At 39.3% G+C, this 26,279-nt stretch overlaps 1 protein-coding gene across 2 annotated transcripts in view; it reads left to right on the forward strand.

Annotated features, from left to right (window-relative positions):
• The window catches only part of ldah (lipid droplet associated hydrolase), a 237,915-nt gene that overhangs the window by 5,737 nt on the left and 205,899 nt on the right, over positions 1-26,279 (forward strand). For both annotated transcript variants that reach the window (XM_080192230.1, XM_080192231.1), the window contains exon 2: positions 10,293-10,457. In XM_080192230.1, coding sequence (XP_080048356.1) covers positions 10,307-10,457 — 151 coding nt within the window. In that variant the 5' untranslated portion in view covers positions 10,293-10,306. The remainder of the gene's footprint in view (positions 1-10,292; positions 10,458-26,279) is intronic.

The following is a 26,279-nucleotide window of genomic DNA, read 5'->3' on the forward strand; positions in this document are numbered from 1 at the left end:
CCTTTGTATAGCTGGCTCCTGTTTTCTTTCAACAGAGAAATGTTGCATCCAGAGCTGAGGCTAAATTAGCTCAATTATCATAAATAATTAGGAGAACACAATTCATAAAGATTAAATGGGTTGGATATGTTACTCTGAAGAGTGATCTTCACCATTGTAATTCCTTTAAAAAAATAGATGGAGGGTAATAATTAATCAATATGTTATTGTTTGTATTTTCTCTGATAATGGTTCAAGCTGTACACATTAATGATACTGATGACGTTTTCTGAGAGGCATTACTAAGTTTAAGTGCAGGGAGTTGAATTGATTTGTGGTTGAATTGACCAGATTACTGAAACATTCTGGGTTTCTGGTTGTTAAACCAGCTGGGCTGAATAATTCCTTCAGTCCTTCTCCTGCTGGTATTGTTATCAATATTCAACATTATCCCCCTGGCTAACAACCCTTTGTAAACTACACGTAGATTGTGGGCAGAATTCCCTGTTGCGGTATATTCAGGAGCTTGCTCTCAAATTCCCCGAATTAGTGCAATCCTTTTTGCCAATGTTTATTTACATCCAAGTTTCCTGCCAATTTCATTAATATCTAACTGTCTTTTCAGTGCAGTTTGCCTGAGTTGACCAAGCCAGTGCAAAAAAATGAGTAATTTCAAGTTCAAGTTACATTCAGTGCAAATCAAGTTTCTGTGATTCTTTGCGTATGTTTAATAACATTGCACCAGTAGCCAGCCCTGCTCTCAAAACTGGCCATGCTTCCAGATCACATTACTCATGGCGAGTTTCTGCTAATTGTGCCCATTTGTGGGCTTTTGAGGAGGTTCTTTAAATTATGCTTATTTTTGAGGCACAAATGGGCACCTCTTAAAAGCTTTTCACTATCAAATATTTAATCTACTAAGAAACTGATGGCTGTACACCAATAAAACTATTTAATGAATGTGTATAATTTCTTAATTCCAATTATCTGAAATAAAGTTACTCACAGGTGTTGGACAAGACAGTTTGACTAACATGCAAATAATTTGGGAATACTTTTTTAGCTAAGTGTACATTAATAGTTCTCCTATTTCATTTTTGAAGTAACAAGTGAGGGAGTGAAGGCACAAAGGAGCATCTTCTATGAAGATGTGAGAGCTTTTGGTACCTCACACTATTTGTGTTTGATATCTTCAATGCCAAGGCTATGTAAAAACAATTTAAAAGCAAGTAGTGAAGAATAGCCTAGAAATTGCTATTGCTAATATTTTATCAGACATGTTTTTCAACATTCCTCTATCGATTATGTTTGTGTGTGACAAAGTCGTGTGTGATGTAGTCGTGTTTGATGAATTTACTGGATTTTTATGAAGATGTGAGTAGTGCGGTAGACAGAGGGGAACCAGTGGATGTGGTGTTTTTAGATTGCCAGAAGGTGTTCGATAAGGTGCCCCAGAAAAGGTTGCTGCAGAAGGTTAGGGTACATGGAGTTGGGAGTGAAGTGTTAGCGTGGATTAAGGATTGGCTATCTAACAGGAAGCAGAGAGTAGGAATAAATGGGTGCTTTTCTGGTTGGCAGTTGGTGACTGGTGGTGTGCCGCAGGGATTGGTGCTGGGGCTTCAACTGTTTAACATATACATAGATGATCTGGAGGAGGGGGCTGAGTGTAGGGTAACAAAGTTTGCTGATGACACAAAGATGCATGGGAAAGCAAATTGCGTGGAGGACGCGGAAAGTCTGCAGAGAGATTTGGATAGGCTGAGTGAGTGGGCGAGGACCTGGCAGATGGAGTATAACGTTAGCAAGCGTGAGGTTATCCACTTTGGCAGAAATAATGGTAGGATGGAATATTATTTAAATAGTGAAAAGTTGCAGCATGCCATTGTGCAGAGGGACCTGGGGGTCCTTGTGCACGAATCGCAGAAACTCAGTCTGCAGGTGCAGCAGGTGATCAAGAAGGCAAATGGAATGTTGGCTTTTATCGCGAGGGGGATGGAATATAAAAGCAGGGAGGTCTTGCTGCAACTGTCCAAGGCAGTGGTGAGGCTACAACTGGAGTACTGTGTGCAGTTTTGGTCCCCTTATTTGTGAAAGGATATATTGGCCTTGGAGGGAGTGCAGAGAAGGTTCACCAGGCTGATATCGGAGATGAGGGGGTTAGCTTATGAGGAGAGATTGAATAGACTGGGTCTGTACTCGTTGGAGTTTAGAAGGCTTAGGGGGGATCTTATAGAGAGTCACAAGATAATGAAAGGGCTAGATAGGGTAGAGGTAGAGAGACTCTTTCCACTTAGAAAGGAAATCAGAACTAGAGGGCACAACCTCAAAATAAGGGGGGGCAGTTTAGAATAGAGTTGAGGAGGAACTTTTTCTCTCAGAGGGTGGTGAATCTCTGGAATTCTCTGCCCATTGAAGTGGTGGAGGCTACCTCATTGAATATGTTTAAGTCGCAGGTAGATAGATTTCTGATCGATAAGGGAATTAAGGTTATGGGGAGCAGGCGGGTAAATGGAACTGATCCACTTCAGATCAGCCATGATCTTATTGAATGGCGGGGCAGACTTGAAGGGCTAGATGGCCTACTCCTGCTCCTGGTTCTTATGTTAACACAGATGTTGACCTGTTTATTTTAATTGGTATAATGTTTTTCCTAAGCAATGGACAAAGAAATGTCATATGAATGTGTTAAATATTTGTTTGCTGATATCACCAACTGTAATTTCTAGGTAAATAAGGTTATGCTGTGACATGACAATGCACTTATCAGGTCTGTCCTGTAAGTGCAGTTAAAAGGGTCATCATATTGACATATACACTTTGTGAGCTGTATAGACAAGATGAAAATTTTAAATTTTCTCAGCCTGGACAGCACAATAAGATGCTATAAGTTTAAATTGGTGAAAAGTAGATTTATAACATTATTAGAAAAAAGTATTTAATCTACATCAGAAAAAATCCAAAAATAAATTTATGATCAGAAGCAACTGACTGAATTTTGCTATGATGACAAAGCTGCCAGTGTTTACTGTCATTACTCTTCTGAAACTAACTGCAACTTCAGGAATCCACACATGCTGAGAATAATTTAGAAATCTAGAAGATACTGTCAGTGATTGGACACTCCTCCAGTTGATGCATTATTGAGGTCATTCTACTGTCTCCAATCTCATTGTTCTCCAACTCCATTTTAGCCTGTTTCTGTCCCCTCCAAAGGCATACAAGCAAGAATCTCTCCTTGTAGACCAATTCTTTTAATTTGCTCCTATTGCACTGAAATAATTCCCTCTTGCAGTGAAATGTTTCTTTCCTCCCTCGTCCATTCTCTATTCACCTGCATCTGTGACTCCCTGATGCCGTGTACCACTTTAAGAATTACACATTCTGTACCTCCAATTCTTTTCCTTTTACTTAGGACATAAAGACTCCCCATTCAATCAGCACATACCAGGTACTTTGTTTTTTCTTGGTATAATGATCCAACTAGTCCCTGTGCATCAACTTCATCCTTTGACTACTTGAACTTGTTCTTATCTTGAATAACTCAATTTACTTGCCCCAGGTAAAAAGTGTGACTACCAGAGTTCCCATGTATATGAGCTATTAGCTGTTTTCTTTGGTTGCATAATATTGTTAAACGCAGGCATCCACCCAACCCCTTTCTTTGGTATATTGACAATTGAGTGGGTGCTGTTCCATGCTGTCACTCTAACATTGTAAATTTTATTCATTATGCTTCTAATTTCTTTCCAATTCTTGTGATCAGGTGATCCATCTCTGATATAAGAACATAAGAAATAGGAGCAGGAATAGGCCATCTAGCCCTTCGAGCCTGCCCCACCGTTCAATAAGATCATGGCTGATCTGAAGTGGATCAGTTCCGCTTTCCCACTTTCTCCCCATAACCCTTAATTCCCTTGTCTGTCAAAAACCTATCTACCTGTGACTTAAATATATTTAGCGAGGTAGCCTCCACCACTTCAACGGGCAGAGAATTCCAGAGATTCGCCACCCTTTGAGTGAAGAAGTTCCTCCTCAACTACGTTCTAAACTGCACCCCCCCTTATCTTGAGGCTGTGCCCTCTAGTCCTGCTGTCCTTTCTGAGCGGGAAGAATCTCTCTACCTCTACCCTATCCATCCCTTTCATTATCTTATGTGTCTCTATAAGATCCCCCCTCATCCTTCCAAACTCCAACGAGTACAGACCCAGTCTATTCAGTCTCTCTTCATAGTCCAACCCCCTCGTCTCCGGTATCAGCCTAGTGAACCTCCTCTGCACTCCTTCCGAGGCCAAAATATCCTTGCACAAGTGCGGCGACCAAAACTGCACATAGTACTCCAGCTGTGGCCTCACCAGTGCCCTGTACAATTGCAGCAAGACCTCCCTGCTTTTATATTCTATCCCCCTCGCTATAAAGGCCAGCATCCCATTCGCCTTCTTGATCACCTGCTGTGCCTGCAGACTGGGTTTTTGCGACTCATGCACAAGGACCCCCAGGTCCCTCTGCACCGTAGCATGCTGCAGCTTTTCGCCCTTTAAATAGTAATCCCTCCTACTATTATTCCTGCCAAAGTGGATAATCTCACACTTGCTAACATTGTACTCCATCTGCCAGGTCCTTGCCCACTTGCTCAGCCTATCCAGATCCCTCTGCAGACTTTCCACACCTTCCGCACAATTTGCTTTTCCACTCACATGCATTGCACAAATAGTCATTAGATCTTGCAGTTCTCTTAAATGGTACACATGCGCATTGTCATTGGCTATTTGGGAGATGTTCCCTGTCTGAGGAGTATCATTTCCTTGGCACTAGTTCCTGTGGTAACTGTTACAGTTATTCTGTTTCTATTGTTGGACACCAGTGGACTTCTGGGATTGATGGTCATTCTATTCTCTGTGCAACTGGTGAGATCCCAAATCGTGATCAGTTGCCTGCAGGGAAGGAACAGCTTCTCTCATTGTTTGTATTAGTAGAGAAATGGTGTTGGGGAAATTGATGGGACTGAAGGCCAATAAATTCTCAGGGCCTGATAAGTTATATCCCAGAGTTAAATAAGCATTTCGGCGGAAGCCCTGAGGTTGGAAGGGGGCTCAGGAACACCGTGGTGAGCACAGAAGGCTCAGGAGAAATCCTGGCAATCCAAGAAGGTAGCTGAAGTTTGGTGACACCATGTAAACTCTGTCAGCTGAATGAAGCCCTAGCTTCTGCTTAGATCCTCCTCTTAACTTTTGGACCACTCCCTGTCCCCTGCCTAGAATGCTTCTCTGTTATGATACCCCGCTTCGGTGACTTGAAGCGTTTAGGACCATAGACCATAAGACATAGGAGCAGAATTAGACCACATGGCCCATCAAGTCTGCTCCTTCATTCAATAGGGCTGATACTTTTCTCATCTGCATTCTTCTGCCTTTTCCCCATAATCTCTGAACCCCTCATTAATCAAAATCTCTGTCTTGAAGATACTCAATGACCTAGCCTCCACAGCCTTCTGCAGCAAAGAGTTCCACAGATTCACCATTCTCTGGCTGAAGAAATTCCTCCTCATCTCTGTTTTAAAGGATTGTCCCTTTAGCCTGAGGTTGTGCCCTCTGGTTCTAGTTTTTCCTATAAGTGGAAACATCTGCTTCATGTCCACTCTATCCAGGCCTCGCAGTATCCTGTACGTTTCAACAAGATCCTCTCTCATCCTTCTAAACTCCAACAAGTACAGACCCAGAGTCCTCAACCGTTCTTCATACGACAAGCTCTTCGTATGTCGCCTCTGGACCCTTTCCAAGACCAGCACACCCTTCTTTAGATATGGGGTCCAAAACTGCTGAGGATACTCGAAATGGGGTCTGACCAGAGCCTTATACAGCCTCAGAAGTAGATCCCTGCTCTTGTATACTAGTCCTCTCAACATGAATACTAACATTGCATTTACCTTCCTAATTGCCGATTGAACTGCACATTAACCTTAAGAGAATTTTGAATGAGGACTCCCAAGTCCCTGAGTGTTTCTGATTTCCTAAGCATTTCCCATTTGGAAAATAGAGTCAGCCTCCATTCCTCCTTCCAAAGTGCATAACCTCACACTTTTCCACATTGTATTCCATCTACCAGTTCTCTGCCTACTCTCTTAACCTGTCTAAGTCCTTCTGCAGCCCCCTCTGCTTCTTCAATATTACCTGTGCCGCTATACGTCTTTGTATCATCTGCAAACTTAGCAACAGTGCCTTCAGTTCCTTCCCCCAAATCATTAATGTATATTGTGAAAAGTTATGGTCCCAGCACTGACCCCTGAGGCGCATCATTGGTCACCAGCTGCCATTCTGAAAAAGACCCCTTTATCCCCATTCTCTGCCTTTTGCCGGTCAGCCAATCCTCCATCCATGCCAGGATCTTACCCTTAACACCATGATCTCTTATTTAACAGCCTCCTATGTGACACCTTGTCAAAGGCCTTTTGGAAATCTAAACAAATCATGTCCACTGGTTCTCCTTTATCTAACTTCCTTGTTACATCCTCAAAGAACTCTAACAGATTTGGCAGACGTGACCTCCCCTTGACGAAGCCTTGCTGACTAGTCCTATTTCATCATGCACTTCCAAGTACTCCACAATCTCATCTTTAATATTGGACTCTTAAAATCCTGCCAATATCCAAAGTCAGGCTGACTGGCCTATAATTTCCCATCTCCTGCCTCCCTCCTTTCTTAAACAGCGGTATTACATTAGTTACTTTCCAGTCCTCTGGGACCCTCGCTACCTTCAGTGATTCCTGAACTATCACCACCAATGCCTCCACAATTTCCTCAGCTATCTCTTTTAGAACCCTGGAGTATAGTCCATCTGGTCCAGATGATTTATTCACCTTCAGATCTTTTAATTACCCCAGAATCTTCTCCTTAGTAATGACCACTACACTCATTTTGTCCCTTGATTCCCCTGGAGCTCTGGCATCCCACTGGTGTCTTCCACCGTGAAGACCAATACAAAGTAACTATTCAGTTCCTCTGCCATTTCTTTGTTCTCTATTATTGCTTCTCTAGCCTCTTTAATATTTCACAATAGTTTCCAACCTCATGAGTATTCTACATAATAGTATTCTGCTTGATGTGGCTGAGGAGCTGAAGCTATGTTTGTGAGTTAGTCAGTTAGATTGCTGACTGTGTACTTAGCAATCCAAGGGAATGGAATTTTGAGAGACAAGATTGAAATCCCATGTGGTGGTTCATTATTGAGACCATCCGATTTGGAGTGTGTCCTGGAGAAAATTCCAAGGATAACCTTCAGTGGTGAAGACTGGAATCCTCATAAATTAGAAAATGTTTCTACACAATAGTTTAAGTCAGTGTTTTTTGACATCAGGGTGGGTTGTTGAGAAATCCATGGGATCTGCCTTGGTCATATCTGCCATTTATTGTGCAGTGTGGTGTGTTTGACCACAATTTGCTTGTAATTCACATGTATCTCATATTAACCCTGAACGATATGACCTTGTAAAGTTTATTTTGTTCGAAATGTGTGGAGTCTTGTGGCTTTATTATCTTAGTAAGGATCTTGAATCTTGATCCTTTTGTCCCACGACAGGTAAACTTGTAGGTTTATTCCAGGATTGCAACACTCATCACAGATGGGACACAGCAGTCTCCTGCATCTACTGCTGGATGTCTTGCAACATTCCCTGATAAACAGCAATGGACAACAACTTGTGTTTAACGCCTTTAATGGGGCTAAATGACCCCAGCTGCTTCACAGATGTATAGTCAGATAATATTGACATTTGAGCTGAGGAAGGAGCTATCAAGAGGGGAGACTAAAAGCTTGGTCAAGGAGATACGAGTGAGATGTGAAGAGATTTAGGGAGGAAATGCTAGAGGGGCTGGACAGGTGAAGGAGCTGTTGTCAATGATGGGGCAAACGCATTTTGGAATGTCGTGGAGGCCAGACATACTTGGAGCAGTGCAGAGCTCTTGGAATGTTTTTTGTTGGAGAAGGTTAATGAGATGGGGAAAGTCAAATCCAAAAGAAAGTCTAGCCTGATGCAACAAATGTAACTGAAGCACTTAGTGTGTCAGATAACTATTCCACCTCTGGAGCAAGTAAGAATCTCACAACACCGGGTTAAAGTCCAACAGGTTTATTTGATAGTAAACACCACTAGCTTTTGGGGTTTGCCCTTTTGTCAGGTGAGTGGGAGTTCTGATCACAGACAGAGCATATAAAGGCACACACAGTTTACAGAATACTGATTAGAATGCAAGTCTTTACAGCTTATCAAGTCTTAGAATGCGGGTCTTTACAGCTTATCAAGTCTCAAAGATGCAGACAATGTGAGTGGAGATAGCATTAAGCATAGGTTAAAGAGATGTGTATTGTCTCCAGACAGGACAGTAAATGAGATGTTGCAAGCCCAGGTAAGTCATGGGGGTTACAGACAGTGTGACACAAACCCAAGATCCCAGTTAAGGCCATCCTCATGTGTGCAGAACTTGGCTATCAGTTTCTGCTCAGCGACTCTGCGCTGTCGTATTTTGTGAAAGCCGCATTGGAGAACAAAGATCAGAGGCCGAATACCCGTGACCGCTGAAGTGTCCGCCAACAAGAAGGAACAGTCTTGCCTGCTGATTGTCGAGCGGTGTTCATCCATTCGTTGTCTTGGTGTTTCCATGGTCTCCCCAGTGTACCATGCCTCGGGACATCCTTTCCTGCAACGTATCAGGTAGACAATGTTGGCCGAGTTGCAAGAGTATGTGCCATGTATCCGGTGGATGGTGTTCTCACGTGAGATGATGGCATCCATGTCAATGATCCGGCATGCCTTGCAGAGGTTGTTGTGGCAGGATTGTGTGGTGTTGTGGTCACAGAAGGGTCCAGCCTTCAGGAGAACAGTGACCATAACAATCCAATGATGGCATTTTCACAGCAAGTAAGAATAACAGGTATCTGCCACAGCAACCTCTGCAAATCATCAACACGAATGCCATCATCTCATGTGAGAACACCATCCACCGGGTACACGGCACATACTCTTACAACTCGGCCAACGTTGTCTACCTGATACACTGCAGGAAAGGATGTCCCAAGGCATGGTACATTGGGAACACTATGTAGACACATAGTCACTTAATGCTATCTCCACTCACATTGTCTACATCTTTAAGACTTGATTAGCTGTAAAGACTCACATTCTAATCAGTATTCTGTAAACTGTGTGTGCCTTTATATGCTGTGTTTGTGATCAGAATCCCCACTCACCTGACGAAGGGGCAAACCCTGAAAGCTAGAGGCGTTTACTACCAAATAAACCTGTTGGACTTTAACTTGGTGTTGTGAGACTCCTTACTGTGTTTACCCCAGTCCAATGATGGCATCTTCACAGCAAGTAAGAATAACAGGTATCTTGTCATAATGTTTTCTAGAGGGGACAGCACCACTTCTGGAGGAAGTAAGGCTTGAAGTTATTACCATTACATCATTACTCTTGAATTCAATTTACTGGAATGTGATAGCGTTACTATCTCAAGTATTTCAATATATTAAAAGTGTTTGTTTTTCTACAGCGGTAATTCTTGGGGCTCCAAAGTGTTTTTCCATGCCCTGGTCTTTCAAAGGCAGACTTTTTCATAGTTATACAAATATTTTTTCAATTAATGTCAATGTTGTTGTTATGTGACTACAACAAGTAAAGGAACAGGGGCAGCATTTTTCAAATAGTTCAAAGATTAAGTACTTAAAAAAATACTTTCAATGCATAGTAACCAGAATTGAATAACAAACCTGACCTTTAAATTATATCATTATTATCAGTATTGTACAACATAGCACAGAGAATTATTACAGAGATCCCTTGAGGAAAATAACACGAATGTTTTTTGTTGTATAGTTGTTCTCTTTACTTTATTGCCAAAGAATGGAAAAATGAAAGGCTCTCCTCTTTTTAAAAGGAACATTGTCACTGCACGTATTGAGAACATTTTAAAAAATGTATATTTTTTTAAATCTTAAATCATTTCAATATGACTCTTCAGTTGGCTTGCACTTCTCCTGTTGTGGTAGCAATCTCCATGCAGCTGTGCAATTTGGGCGCTTTAAGCTTTGAACCTATGTTTGGCGTCCAGTTTTAAGTTGCACCATCCATTGGATGGTTGGAAGTGTGCCTGGATCTGTTGGGCTTCACACAATCATAATTTATGATCTCTGTAAAAGACCAAATATTAGATGTGGTTTGATAATTGTTTAAAAAAAACTGTACCACCACCAACTGAACATACTGACTGCATTGTTGTGCATTTTTTTATTTTGATAGTTGCAAATTTTGTTTTGGTTAGCTTCCAATACGAAAATGCTGTGTATGGAACAAGAAGCATTAGCCCAGGAAGAATTCCTCTATTGTTGCGGGGCTGCTACTCAGCTGCTAAAGTTTGGATCCCTTGATTGTTGGCCAAAAGGTGGATCTTGTAATTCTTCCAAAGTGTTATTCCTCATTATTCCAGGTAAGAAATCCAAGTATTGGCTTTTTAAAGCCAGAATAAAAAGGAGATGTTTTCAAATCTTTTGTCAATGTAAGTGTACCATATTCTTACATATAATGCATTTTCCTATTTTGTCAGTATCAAATTGACAGAACTTTTTAATTCAGGGGCTGAAATTTATAACTATTCATAATATTAAAAGAAAGAAATGTCTGTGTTTAGTATGATTTTGATGCTCTTAAGAGCAGTGATTTTCCATAGCTCCTGTCTTGAGTCTATACCATGGCAATTTGTATTATAGGAAAACAATTCTACACGACCATTCTGCATCTTTCAGCACATATTGTGAAGTTGCACATTAATGTAAATAGATCCCTTCCAGCTCACCTTGCAAAAACTGTTCGGGAAGGAACAGAAAGCTGTCAATTGGTTATTAGTATTGCAATGGAAAGTGTAAATATCAAAACATTTTACTTCCTTTTACAGATTTAATGCATGTCAAGGTTTGTATTCTCGTGTTCAAAGTAAATTGATTACTACAGGGACACTGTCAGCAGGAACATTTAAAGCTTAAAGCTTAAATTCTTAAAATAAGTTAAATGATCCGATTTCAGGGTGAACATTTGAAAGATTGATTTTCCATTTCTGTTCTAAGCCACATCTAAAATGTCAAGAATTGATAAGTCTATTGGAACGGTAATGTCTTTCAGTATTTCTGGGTCAGCTGAATTATATGTTTATTCATGGAATCAGGTACAGACCAAATCAACTGCTGGGAGCAAAGTAAATGTAGGGACAGAAATTTGTGCGCCAATAAAATTGAAGATAATTAAAGGAAAGTGTTACAATAAGGGACAAAATTTCTGAAAGTCTGCAGGGGAGTCAGGTAGCTTATTTTGTACTTTTTTTTCTCTTTTTTTTGGCCACTCTTTGTTTTGTGTTATATTCTGTCCAGTCTTCTAACTGGTCACTAGCATTCACAGAACTGTGTACTTTTTCTTCCAATTTGATATCTTTAACTTCCTTAGTGAGCTAAGGATGTACATCCTTTGGTTTTTCTTTCACACTCGAATATTTATTTGCTGAGCTTTAGGAAATAACAAATATAAAAGTAATTGCCCTGGACACAGCAAGATCCGGGAGCTCCTCCATTCTGCAGCTGGAATACATAACAAGTCATGTTTATTGTGCATTAATTAATTTTTCTTAACTTAGAATTAATTAACACTGCTACTTCCAATAACCTTTCCTACAGCTAGTAATCTTATTAAAGTGAGGTTAATAAAACTTCACTTACTAATAAATTACATGAGTATTGAAAATAAATCAGCAGAATATTCACCAACAAACCACTTCTGTTTTCCTATGATGCCACATTTTGATTCCTCTCTGAACACGCCCACTCTGGTCTGAAGCCACAGACTGGACTGGATTGGATAGCTCTTCTGCTGATTGTCTCTTGATTCTCTTTACACCTGACGTTCAAAGTGCTGCTGACTGACTCCAGATCTTCTTTTTGCCACTCCTTCCTTTTGCCTCCACATCTTTTCCCATCCATAACACAGTGCCATCTTTTTGATGCACGTTTTCAGGAGCCCTCACAGCAGATGGTGTAACTCTGTATTTAGTTCTGCAAACCCAATCCTGTGAAAACATTTTATACAGTTATTGAAGATGTGCAAGAATGTTTGTAAACATGGTTGTTGACAGCCAATATAGCTTTGATAGCTTGTACAATATCACATAAAGTATAGCAGGCTGCAATTGAGATGCTTCTGGATTACAATCTATATCTGTGGCTTAGAGCTTGCTGTCATTGGCAGATCATTAGTCCAATTCACAATGAGAGGTTTGTCCTCTTGTGTATGCAGAAGCAAGTGAGCTAAGATTATCTATTCTGTTTCAATCTGCCTTTTATGCCATTGTGATTATTCTTTATATTAACACTGTGGATGTACCTACAGTTCATGAACTGTTCAAGATGGCAGCTCGCAATTTAGGGATGGGCAATAAATGCTGGCCTAGCCAGTGATACCCACTTCCCATAAGTGAATTTAGGAAGTGTATTTCACATTGATAGATTCCCATGGGAAATGCATTCACGGTTATAAATGTGTGGCAGAAAAAATATATAGCTTCAAAGTCTCATGTAAACATATGAACCATGATGGAAACATAATTTGAAAGTGACCTAGGATTGGCCTCTAACTGCAAAAGGTGTTTCTTAGTGGTCTTTGAAATGTTTTGCCTGTGCAGCTTAACTCTTTGTTGTCATAGATGATGGATTATATTGAACTTTCATGTGGCTTCGTGCTGACTCTGCATTGATTCCTGCAATATTGCAATGACCTGCATGTTTTGCTGGAACGGAAGGCTAAGCTTGGAAGTGTTGATTGAGAATTAGTAAGGCAGAGTCCTGGTGTAACCAGCTCATTTCCCTCAGCTGAACAACAGAAGCAAGTGAACATTGGCTTAAGGCTTGGCAAAATTGGGGCTTGAATACTTGGAAAAAATCATTTTGTGAGCTTCCAGGCTTGGAATCGCTCCAAAGGCATTTAATACTTTGGCATTCAACTTAAATGTATAAAATGGAAATCAATCAGATCCCTGCTGTATTACTTTGATTTGTTCTGACAGAGAGTCGATGGGCCGATTGGCCTCCTTCTGCGCTGTTTGATTCTATGATTCTTTTCCATTCTGTCTGTCATTTGAAAATATTGTGTACCTTGGAATATTTATTTCTCATTCTAGATTATCTTAGAGCAATGTCCCAGTAATGGCGATTAAATCTAAATTTAAATTGACCTCTATTTGTGCCATTAGGTCATGTATTTTAGTGCAGATGCTTCTTGCATTCAGATAAAGAATCTTTAATTTCATTTCTTTTTACCTCTGTGAATGTCTTCCCTGTAAATGTCTTTTTAACTGATGTGCAGTTTTGGTGAAACTCTCTGTCCCATTCTGCTTGCTTTTGTCTACATTGCTATACCGTTCTGATACCCTGACCATTCTCTTTGGGTTTCTAAACGGCCCTTCAACCTCCACCACCATGTTAGTTTCAACCACTGTCCACAGCCCATATTTGACTTGGTGCCTTGAGACTTCATGGAGCCTGAAGTCACTGTTCAGGATCTCCAGGTTAACATCCTCCTGATTGTATACCAATTTGCCACTTTTTCTGTAAGGTCTGGAGGTGTCTTGGACATTGACTGTAAAGCATGATTCAGCAAATGTGACTAAATTTATGTAATGTAACATATGACAATTCTGACTTTCAGTTTTCATCATCTTTCATGAGGCTAGACAAAACATTTCACTCAAACTTTGGTTTTAATCTGTGATTGTAATTCTGTCAGTATTATGTTTAAATACCTATCATTAGAGCCTAATATATATGGCTTTATCAAAAAGTGAGAAGGTTCATGGCTTGGTCCATGACCATCCTTAATATTTGGCATATGGTAGATAATTATAGAGTCCCTACAGTGCAGATGGATGCCATTCGGCCAATTGAGTCTGTACTGACCATAATCCCACCAGGCTCTATTCCCGTAACCCCACACATTTACCCTGGTAATCCCCTGACACTAGGGTCAATTTAGCATGGCCAATCAACTGAATCCGCACACCTTTGAAGTGTGGGAGGAAACTGGAACACATGGAGGAAACCCACACAGACAGGGGGAGAACGTTCAAACTCCACACAGACAGTGACCTGAAGCCAGAATTGAACCTGTGTCCCTGGTGCTGTGAGGCAGCAGTGCTAACCGCTGTGCCACTGTGCAGCCCTAAATTGTAATTTCTGTTTGCCTCAGAATATTGTAATTTCTTTCAATTTATTCTGAATTGCATAATTCCTAATTGGCTGATTGTTAAGGGAGCAATATTTTGGTTCCATTTGTACTGGTCATGAGTCAGGAATTATTTTGGTCGCTTCATGAAAGCGGGACTAGGGAGTATAGAAGTTGATGATTACCAAATAATCTATATCTCATGTTGAATCTAACTTCACAGTGTCTTTTAATAATGAAATGAGATGTTACAATTCTGTGGATAATTTGTAGATGCTCGACATAATATTTACAGAATATGCAGCTGAATTCCAAGGCTGTGTTCCAAAATTTTCATCCAAATTTAGCAATCCAGCTGAAAGAAAGCTGAAAGTGCCCTTCAAAAGCTTAATCTTGGAAAAGCTATTGGTCCAAATGCTGTAAAGAGTTCAAGTTTTGAAGGTCCCCTCTGAGGCATAAACTGCTTCTCTTAACAGCAACATGCTTGTCCACAAGAGGCGATCAATCAGACCAACAACTCCAGAGTGCTGTCAGGTTTTTTTGATTATTACCAGAGGCTAAAAAAATTCATTTTTTTTGTGCAAGTGAGAAGCACACTGCCAGCAAGAATGATGGAAAAGCTCTAAGCTTGCCTATTTTGAAGACCCAGCTGTTGATTTTTACCCTAGTATTATACCACACCCTATATTACAATTCAATACACAAATGTTTCAAATGACTGGTTCCCAACCATGAAACATTATAATGGGCCATTATATAACTGCATTAACAACTCTGGTCATTGCATCTGAAGTCTCAATTGTTCAATAATTGCACAACTGCAATTGTTGGGGAAATAATGAAAACAATTGTGAATTTTCCTTCAGTAATAACTTCCAGAATGCACACAGTTTTTCAGAGATGTCATATATTGTACAAATGTAAAGTAGGGTTGTATTTTCATTAACTATGCTTTGGGCATAATATGCAGTTTAGTGTGAAATGGGCAAAAACTAAATGGAAAGTGGGATGCTATTCTATCCATGGGATAGCTACGATGTATGATACAAACAAAAAATTTTTATTTGTGAATTTTGCCAGAATTTTACCAGTTCATAATATTTTGGACAGTTAAAATGCTTTACGTAACCTTACATATGCTTTTTTGTATCTATCTTAATTTTGTTAAAATGCAGGGGAATCAATTATCTACCTATCATAACGCAGTTCATGAACAGTAATGTATAACATTCATAATCAGATTTTTAACTCGAGCTGTAACAAATTCCACTCTGGCTGTGATTTTGTGTTTTCCAGTAACCCATTTCCCAAGCTTTACTTTTGTTTGGGCCAGCTATGATGTATTCTTTCACTGGCAGTCATTTTAAATCAGAATGATGGCCAAAGCTCTGCAGCTTTGAAGTCCCTCTTGGATGAATATACGAAGTGCAAAATCTTGGCATTTTTACAACCTTAATTTTAACCAAACTTTGTCTTATGGGACAATGAATTCTTTTGAAACATGAACATGCTGGAATTGTCCTTAAGTTTTTTAACATAATTGTGTAACTTAAATTTTTGAAGGTGAAAAACACTTGCTTGATAGGGATTGAGTTTAATATATTGTAATTTTACTTTTAGGATGTGAAATTATTTGATTAAAAATATGAATCTGGCATGATTGACTCTGAACTTTATATTAGCTCTTATATTCACATTTTAGGCAGTGGCTTATCAAATGACAATGTGAGCCAAACTGTACTTCTTTCCTAAGAAAAGCTCTTATTATCAAGCTTGTTTTTATGCAGGTTTTAATTTGAATCATAATTCTTTGATTTAGCTGGCCTCAAAACTATCACATTTCCAAATAGAGCCATTAATTGGGAGCACTTTGCATGATCCAAGAAGACTTCTGAAATAGGGTATGGACTTCACAATGATTTAGAACCATTGCACATTCATTGTATGCATCTCTTGTAAGATTGAATTGTATCCCATGAAATTGAAAATATATTATGTTTCTCTGTTATTGAGGATGTACTAAAGTGAGAGAACAGATATAAGTCATACTTACTGGACAAGAACTCACAAGAATAAGGACACTTCCCAGACTTCAGTTATTTTGTTACATTTCTCACATTTTATACTTCCATGATGTTGCACAGAGGTATACTGGTAACCTAGCCTCTTCCTTTAAGGCTGCTGCTCAGCAGTTCCCTGTAGAGAAATTAGCCGAATAGGTCCAACGTTCTATTAGAGGTTAAATATTGATTGTTGAAAGTTTCTTTAGATTGGCAGCTGCTTGAATTCTTTCCACAGTATTCTCAAATTCAGAAAAAAATTAGAAATTGAGGTTTCTTTCACTTTTTGTGTCCACTCTTAAGACTGATTTGCTGATATTTCACGAAGTGCTATTATTTCAATGTTTGGCTGTAAAACATATCTATAACCAACTGATGATTTTTTGAACAGACCAATGGGCAATGTCTACTTGAAACTCTAGAATTAATAGTGGCTGTCATATTGATAATTCCTAATACAAGGTATTCTGTGATACCTATCAACCAAAATGTTGTTGCAGTGATGTTCAAGGCATAATTTCTTACATTCAGTGATGTCTCTAAAATGCTGCAGAGTCAAGGATGAGTCTGCAAAATGTGTATCTCTTCAAGTACCAATTCTTTGCCAAGTGGAATGCTCATCTGTTGGGCTAGTAAGGTCCAGTGCACCGACTTCCCACGTTGAAACTGATTGGAAGTTTGGGCTGTGGCTTATTATTTTCAAATCAGTCCATTTATGGTACATGAAAAGTCACGAACCCTGGACTAATGCAGTGGTGAAGGATGTCATGCTTGTCAGGCAGCATGCAGGCACAATGGACCTAATGGCTATCCTTAGAGCTTTTTGTTGCCCAAAAGTAGGTCCGAGTATGGCTGTGCCTCTGAAGCGTAGAGTATTTAACTGAAAAACATAATTTAACATCTTAAATATTTTATTCCACAGGACAACAATCCATTCTATCTTGGAATTTACCTAGCCTAATTCATATTCAAAGGGAAATCAGGCAAAACAGTAGTACGACTTTGTAATCCTACATTTATTCATTCAACCCTCTGCTTTAATGAATTACAAACTTCAGTGAACATTTCTTTGATCTGAAACAGCTTAGGAATCATGAAGCACCATGCATCATGTGACCACCTCTGGTAGTATTTAATGTTTATAATCTCCAGTCTCATTCATAAATAGACATTTAGCAAGTTCATCTTTAAAGGGATCAGCTAAGACTGTATTAACTATTTTATCAAAATTCCATGTATCTTCTCTGGAAAATAATTTTGTTTCTCATCCTGTTGGTTTCATAATCATGTTCTCGTGTTTTGTTCAAAACGTTATGTAAATTGCATCATAGTCTATGAACATCCTTTTCATTTCCCATTCCATTTCAGTCAGATATTCAGTTAGCACAACTGATTTGAGAATTATTTTCTCAAAACGTTGAAATATTGCTCCATCCTTCCAGAGGTCCTTTGATGATAATTGTGCCCATTAAGGATTATGTGCTGACTATTATTTGCAATGGTGAGAGCTTGATGGGTTGGATCAGCCAAAGTTGGCCAAGTATTCTCTTTTGTCTTACAACACTGATTTAAAGCGTATTTTAGTTTTCAGATTTGATTGGATTGTTTAATTCTTTTTGCATATTTAGGAGATGTGTGATACAATTTTAACATAATTATTGCAGATTTGCATAATGCAGGAATTTGAATATGTTGTATAATATTATTATGTAAAGATCTTGTGTAACCTCGACCTCTTCCATATCTTAAATCAACAACATTGTTCCAGAATTTATTGCAGAAAAATAAAAGAATAATTAGACTGCAATATTTTCAGTTTGTCTGGCTGGAATTTTTCCTCAGTAGTTGTAAAACCAGATGTTTTATGATTGTAAATATTGTATTTACTTTTCATATGTTTTATGGAATAGAATCACTATGTAGCTTCCTTGATCTTCCCCTATAATTTCCTCTTTGATACAACAACAGCAGTAGTTTGCATTTATGTAAGATCTTGATGTACTGGTGCAGATTTAGTGGAGACTAGCAAATTAGATTATGGTTGAATATTACACATGAAGAGAAGCATTTTAAGTTTAAGCATTGATGATAGATCAGCCAGGAAGGAATTGATAGATGAATGGTGTGCCGTTATACTGGAGTTACATGAAGCAATGATCTGACAGAATCATTTTGTAAGCAACAATTTGCGATTCATAAAGTTAAACCCTACGATAGTGAGACTGTGAAATTATGCAAATTTCCCACTTTCAGAGCTTAAAAATGAATTAATTGGTCTTTTAATCAGTTTAGCTTAGACTTACTATTTTATGTATGAATTTGATCATTACTGTTAAAAGCACCATCGTTCACTCTGCTAATAGAAAACCAGTCGCATAAAATGTAATTTTGCTATTTTCATTTCCTATTCGCTCCACTTTACTTTTGTCCAGGTTGTTTGTCAAGGATTTGGCAGATGGAATTTAATCCAGATAAATGCGAGGTGATGCAGTTTGGAAGAACTAATGTAGGGGGGAGCTATACAATAAATGGCAAGGCCATCAGGAGTATATAGAAACACTGAGGGACCTAAGTGTGCAAGTCCATAAATCCCTGAAGGTGGCAGCACAGGTGGAGAAGGTGATGAAGAAGGCATATGGTATGCTTGCCTTTATAGGTCAGGGTATTGAGTATAAAAGCTGGAGTCTGATGTTGCAGCTGTACAGAACGCTGGTTAGGCCACATTTGGAGTACTGCGTCCAGTTCTGGTCACCGCACTACCAGAAGGACATGGAGGTTTTAGAGAGAGTGCAGAGAAGGTTTACCAGGATGTTGCCTGGTATGGAGGGTCTTAGCTCTGAGGAGAGATTGGGTAGAGTGGGGTTGTTCTCCCTGGAAAGACGGAGAATGAGGGGAGACCTAATAGAGGTGTACAAAATTATGAAGGGTATAGATAGGGTGAATAGTGGGAAGCTTTTTCCCAGGTCGGCGGTGACAATCATGAGGGGTCACAGGCTCAAGGTGAGAGGGGCGAGGTATAACTCTGATATCAGAGGGACGTTTTTTACGCAGAGGGTGGTAGGGGCCTGGAATGCGCTGCCAAATAGGATGATGGGGGCAGACACGCTGGCATTGTTTAAAAATTACCTGGATAGACACATGAACAGCCTGAGAATGAAGGGATACAAATGAATGGTCTAGTTGGACCAATGTGCAGCACAGGCTTGGTGGACCGAAGGGCCTGTTTCCTGTGCTGTACCGTTTTTTGTTCTTTGATTTGCCTTGCAACAGGAACAAGAATTTAAAAACTAGAAATCTGCCTAGCAACACTAACAACCAGCATTTCCAGGGTCAGACAGCTTCTAAAAGTGATCAGGGCATTTCAAAAGCATGAGATCAGGTGTGAATTGTTCCAATAGTAGAAACAGATTACTTTGGTGACAGCTATAGAAATGCTAGGACTGGGTGTTTCAGGGCTATAGATACACAAAACTCCATAAAAGGGAAGAATGTGGGATATGTAGACAGCTGACTCTAGAGTTTAAAATAATAAAAAGGGAAACAGTATAACTGTTACTCCCTCTTCACTGACACTCACAATCAGGAAGCTAGGACCTAGGACCCATTTCACAGTCAAGGGAATCCTCTAACAGCTTTTACTTTTCAGAAATGCTTTAGTGTTGTATCTAAGTCTTGTATCCAATGCGTTGCTCTAAACCTTTGTAGAGGTAGTTTAAATAACTTGCTAGGGCAGCAAAAGACAATTCCCATAGCTGATCATCAGCCCTGTATTGTGTGGTAACTATATGCTAGATTTGATTTATAGAGTTATTTAATTTGCTTGTTGTTTTGGCAAGGGAAGTCTTCTTGACTTCAGCGACTGTAGATATATTTTGGAACAAGGGGTAATTTCTACACAAACTGTGTGTGTTTTTAGTTATTCATGTACTTAAGTATCTTAGATGATTGTAGTCTTTGTTGTGTATTTTTTCATTTAGATTAATGAATATTTTTTAATAATTGTTTATACAATGACTGCAGTGGTTGCTCACTGACTTCCTCACAATATTCCTAAAAGTACACCATGAACTGTTGTTTCATGTTGGGACACCTTCACAGGTAACATTAATGCAGTTTGTGAGATATAGTATTGGGAAAACTGTATTGGAACATCCTTAAGTTTCATATTTCCAGTTACTGGAATATTCTGAATTTGAAGGCATTGTATATTCTGGCTCTTGATTTCATGATTGTATGCATGGGAACAATTGGACAGGAGGTTATCTGGCTGGATTTGCCCAATGAGTGATCAGAGAAGACTGACCAGGAATTGGGATGAAACTCTGTGATACAGAAGCTTAGTCCAGTTTCTCAATGCTGAGTTTGAAGGGCACCAGTAGCACCTGTTAGTTTGTGGGTGGATCTGTACCGATGATTGTAAAGTGACTTCGTGCCATCCTGTGTGCAGACCTCTACTGTTTATGTGGATGTAGTGATGTTTTTTGTCCTCTTCTGTATAAAATGGTTTTGAAAAGCCCAGCAAGACATTGGTAGGAACTGTTCCTCTATCTTTTTTCTGTTGTTTTTCTATTGTTACTTTTAGGTTGACAGGAGCCTTTGAAACAAATGTTTAGGCATTGCCATTTTGCAACTACTGTGATGAGCTCTGCAGTTTGTAAGAAGTTTGTATTTTTGAGATATCCCCTTAATCCAAAAACAAATTAAATAAGCGCATTCTGAGAAAGGAATTTGTAATTGGATTTTCCGGCTGCGAGAATCATTTTTAAGAAGTGACTGGTGATTTGACATTGCTATGGAGATGAGAGCTTGGTAACTAAGAAAGGCAAATAAAAGACAATTGGGAGTCTTCATTTGTAGCTCGTTCTACTGCAAAGAAGTTGTGCAGATTTCTCCTGGTGCTCAGGAGAAACAAACAGCTTTCTATGGAAAAGGTCAGTTTTCTGTTTGACGGCAAGAAGAGCATTGGCATTCTGGTGAAGCGATGTGTGAGCTCGCTGAAAGGGGCTGAAACCTAAAAGTGATGTGAATAACTGAGTATGCTAAAGAGCTGAGTGACCAAACTCTCACTGCCATGTGCAAAGGGAGAGAGAGTTCATGAAAATGCACCTTGTCCGTGTAACTCATGTGTTGGAACCTCAGATGGAATATAGCTGCTGGTGAAAATGAAACAAGGGCCAAATCCAGTGAGTGGGAAAAGCAAGAGGTCCTACGTACTAAAGGGAGAGTTTGAAAGACTTTGTGACTGCCCATGGTGTCACATATGTGTAAAGAGAGCTGTTAGGAATCTTGAAAGATCTTTCGTTGTAATATAAACTATTCGACTATTTAAGTCAGAATTCATCATTTTTATTTAAATACTATTTGTCTGTTGATTCTTGCTTCATTTTATATTGATTTTGGGTTTGATTTATTACAGTGAAAGTTTCAGAATGTGAAATTTTATCCACCACTTTCTTCCATTATGATTATTTGGGGATTCCTTTCCTTTAAAGTTATTGGCCTCTGTGGAGATTGTAACACTACTGTCAGTACAGAAACACATTTCCCCAAGGAAATCTCCCTACATTTTTGTAAAAAGAGGGGGGAGATTTTTTTGTATTCCATAGCTCAGTAATTATGTTGACAATATTGCACTTAAATCAAACACCTTTATTAAATAAGTAATGCTCAAACAATTTTAATAGTCTTTAAAACAATAACTCTCAGCTATTCAACCTGAGCCCACTGCATGCCTCTGAGGAGTGATCTTGACCAAAATCTTGGATAAAAGGCAAATTACTGCGGGTGCTGGAATCTGAAAGCAAAAGAGAAAATGCTGGAAAGTCTCAGTAGGTCTGGCAGCATTTGTAAGGAGAGAAAAGAGCTAACAATTTGAGTCCAGATGACCCTTTGTCAAAGCTTTGACCAAAACCTTCCTGACTTGATTCCCTGTCATCTTAGGACTTTCTGCCTTTGGGAATTTTCAAAATTCATATACCCTGAGTGACCTTCTGAAATGTCATGCATGTTCCTGCCACTAATCTGTGTTGGAGAATATAGTGCATAAGAATAGTCCTTTGGAAGTCACAGTTCCAAATTAACTTTATTAATTCTAAGAACAGATTTAAGTGTCTTATCATATTTGCAATGAGCAGTGTCACCCAAACTTGCCTACAGTAAATACCTTTCCTTCACACATAAACACATCAATTCTTAATCCTTTCCTTAAAGGAGGGATGATAAGTGCAATGAACCCATCCATTGGCATATGCAGGCTGAGACATGTGTAACTTGATTTGACAAAGGAGCATTGTCCACAGAAATAATTTACACACACATTGACAAGAAACAAATGACAAAATCCTGCTACATATTTCAAATTGACTAAAAATCTTATGGCTACAATACTGTCAGTGGTTGTTGCAGGCATATTGGCTCTTAATCTTTATGCTTCAGGCTCATTTGTACAAGGGTAGCACTGCTGCCTCTCAGCGCCAGGGACCCATGTTCACTCTCAGCCTTGAATTGACTGACAGTGTGGAGTTTGAGCATTCTTCATGTGTTTATATGGTGCTCTGGTTTCCTTCCACAGCCCAAACATGTGTGGGTTATGTGAATTGACCATGCTAAATTGCTGCTTAGTGTCCAAAGATGTGTACGTTTAGTGGATTGGCTATGGTAGATGTGTGGAGTTACGGGAATAGGGGGAGGGGAGAGTTCTTTCGGAGAGTTCATGCAGGCTTGATGGACTGGATGGCCTCTTTCTGCACTGTAGGGATTCTATGGTTCTATGATAGAATAGCCATGAGAATGTTGACAATATAAGCCAAGCAAATTAACCTAACAACCAACCTAACTAATGTAAATTAAAAAAGTAAAGTTTATTTATTGGTCATAAGTTTACATTAACACTACAGTGAAGTCACTATGAAATTCCCCTAGTTGCCGCACTCTGGTGCCTGTTCAGGTCAATGCACCTAACCAGCTCCTCTTTCAGACTGTGAAAGGAGACCAGAGCACCCGGAGAAAACCCACGCAGACTCCGCATAATCAGTGACCCAAGCTGGGAATCGAACTCAGGTCCCTGGTGCTGTGAGGCAGCATTGCTAACCAATGTGCCACCATGCCATCCCAATGCTTTATTTGCTCAAGCAAGTAACTTTATGGACTACTGGCAGAAAATTGTTAATTGTCCATCGAGAAGGATGTTAAGTTATAGTCATTTGGTCGTACAGAACTTGTGCACTGCTGAAAAAAAGGGACATACTGTTGAAGCTTTTCATCTTGCACTCAACAGAACTGTTTGCAAGAATACCAATTGAAAGGGAGCAGCAATTAATACTTCATGAGCAGAGACTGCTGATTGATAGAGGTATCACCATGGAGAATGCACTAAGGAACAGTTAACTGCCAATATTTTGTTCATATTAAAATAAGACAGATCGACTCTGGTCCAAGCATTGCATGGGAAATGAACCAGTGAATAGTTGTCCCTCAAGCTTTTTTTTCCAAAAATATACTTTATTCATAAAAATCTCAAATAAACTATTGCAAATGTACAGGGCTTTGAACTGCAAACAATGCAGAATCAAGACATTTTTACAGATCTGATTTACAAATTACAATGACTACATTTCAATACTTAAAACTATAACCATGCCTCAATATTTACAGATTTGTACTAATTACAATGATTACATTTCAATACTTAAAGTTATATACATGCCTCAATAAATTACTGTGTGCCGTTATTGCTCAGATTGGCGCACAGTTACGCAGGTCAAGGGTATTCTGCAGTTCCTGGGCCCTCGGTCTGCCTCCTTTAAAAGGCTTTACGGTGTGGCCTTTCCCCATTGTGCCTTTGCGGCGGCTGCTCCAAGCTTCAGCGCGTCCCTCAGCACGTAGTCCTGGACCTTGGAATGTGCCAGTCTGCAACACTCGGTCGAGGACAGTTCTTTCAGCTGGAAGTTTCGGGTGGACCAAAATGCATCCTTCACCGAGTTGATGACCTTCCAGCAGCAGTTGATATTTGTCTCGGTGTGCGTCCCCTGAAACAGCCTGTAGAGCACAGAGTCCTGCGTCACTGAGCTGCTCGGGACAAACCTCGACAAATACCACTGCATCTCACTCCAGACCTTCTTTGCAAAGGCACATTCCACAAGGAGGTGTTGTCCCTCAAGCTTTTGTTTACTTGAAAAGGGTGACACTCCCCTTATGGTTACAAAGGGCCAGGGCTGTATGTGTGAATTTATGTAGATGTTAACATGTGTAAGTAAGCCGCACTACAAGCCGAATTGAAATTGGTGAAGTTGGTTGTCAATGTAATTCTTAGCATAATCAGGACTGTTTAGCAAATATTGTCCAATCAAGGATTTGCATGTAATGTTGGGCACTGTTTTGAGTTTTGCAGCGTGGGCTGGTTGCGTACAGCTGGTACTTTTCCTGTTGTCAACAGCTGAAGGGATGTGCTGTTTGATACACGTCGAATGTTCTTTATCTGAAACTCTCTTGGCTGATTGCATTTCAGATTTCGGAACTTCTTGGGTTTCAGATACCGCATGTATACTTGTATTATAATAGCCTAAACCGAGGTTGGCTACAGTCTAAAGTAAATAAAATGTTTGGAAATGTAAGATATATCATTGAATAATTAAGGTTACCTGTAATAAGTTTCTTTTTGACGTGTTCAATAGAAATCTCACAAGGTAAACAGTACAGAGAAACAACTAGACTTGCCATGCAGAAGGTTGTTGAGGTTCAAAAATAGTGAGGTTTTTGGATATGTTCAGTTTTCTGATTTACAGATAAAGGATACTCAACCTGTACAATCTGCCAGTTGTTCCCTTTGCAATTGGTATTCTTTGAAGAGTCGTGATGAGAGCAAGCTGAAAAGCTTCAACACCACGTCTCTTCTTTTAGTGACATTTCTCCAAAGGGCTAATTTCCAAAGATTTCTAGGGTTTATACATTCTACTTGTAAAGTTCTATGAATCTTTGCAGCAATCTAATTACATTAATCCACTTAACAATTCACTTTCTAAACAGTCAGTTTGTTTGCAGATATCAATAATGGTTTATGCAAGCCAATGCTTGCTTCATGGTAACTGTTGCAATGCTTTAATTTTAAAGCAGTCCACTATTTATTTGACCTATAAAGAAAAGTCTTAAGTTGGCTTCTGGGTAACTAACCTCTTCAATTATTGTTTTATAGCAACCACTAAGGATACCAGATAAATATATGTGTAATGAGATGCCATCATCTGCCTCATTATTCATCTTGTGCACAGATGCCAAGTTGAAGCATTGGGCATGTGGATAATGTTGAGATATTGGAGTAAAACTAAGATTTAAGAATTCAGTAAAATTAAGATTAAAAATAAAAGTTGGATAAAATAAAGAATTGGATTATTAAGAGTGCATCTGTTTGAAGGGGTTCTTTGATATGTCAATTAGTGTAGCAGCAAGAAAACAAATGCCTAGGGGGTTGGACGGTGGTATGTAGAAGTAAGTGTTAGAACTATAGAAGAGATGAGGCTGAAGTGGAGAGATAAGAATATAATTTGTACCTATATGCTAAAAGCTTGGTCCAAGTTGTTATTGAGATAGCATAACATCAAAGTGAAGAAGCAGGATGGCCAAGCAGCATTGTGAAGGATAGCAGAGAGGAACAGATACTATCATAGCCATACTCAGCTGGAGAAAGCAGGCTCTCCCAAAAGGAGAAAAAAACAAGGTGATGGAAAAAGGCTTCTGTTAAAATCTGCTAACAGAGAAAAACCGCTACGCTGGATTGAAGAAGGTTTTCCCAAACTGGAAAATGCCTTGTGGGTGATAACTATATGTTGTATTTCTCTCATTGAGTTATATAATATTGGATGTTGTGAAGGAAATGGACATTTCTCAGATAACTTCATAAGATATGTGTGTAGCCATTATTGTGGCTAAGTGTACTGCTGTATGTATTGGAGTCTTTGTGTGTTTTTTTTAATTATCTTTATTATTTTTTTACTAAT

The sequence above is a fragment of the Carcharhinus amblyrhynchos genome, chromosome 7, assembly GCF_965287045.1.
Source record: "Carcharhinus amblyrhynchos chromosome 7, sCarAmb.v2.hapA, whole genome shotgun sequence".
In the NCBI taxonomy this organism is placed as follows: Eukaryota; Metazoa; Chordata; class Chondrichthyes; order Carcharhiniformes; family Carcharhinidae; genus Carcharhinus; species Carcharhinus amblyrhynchos.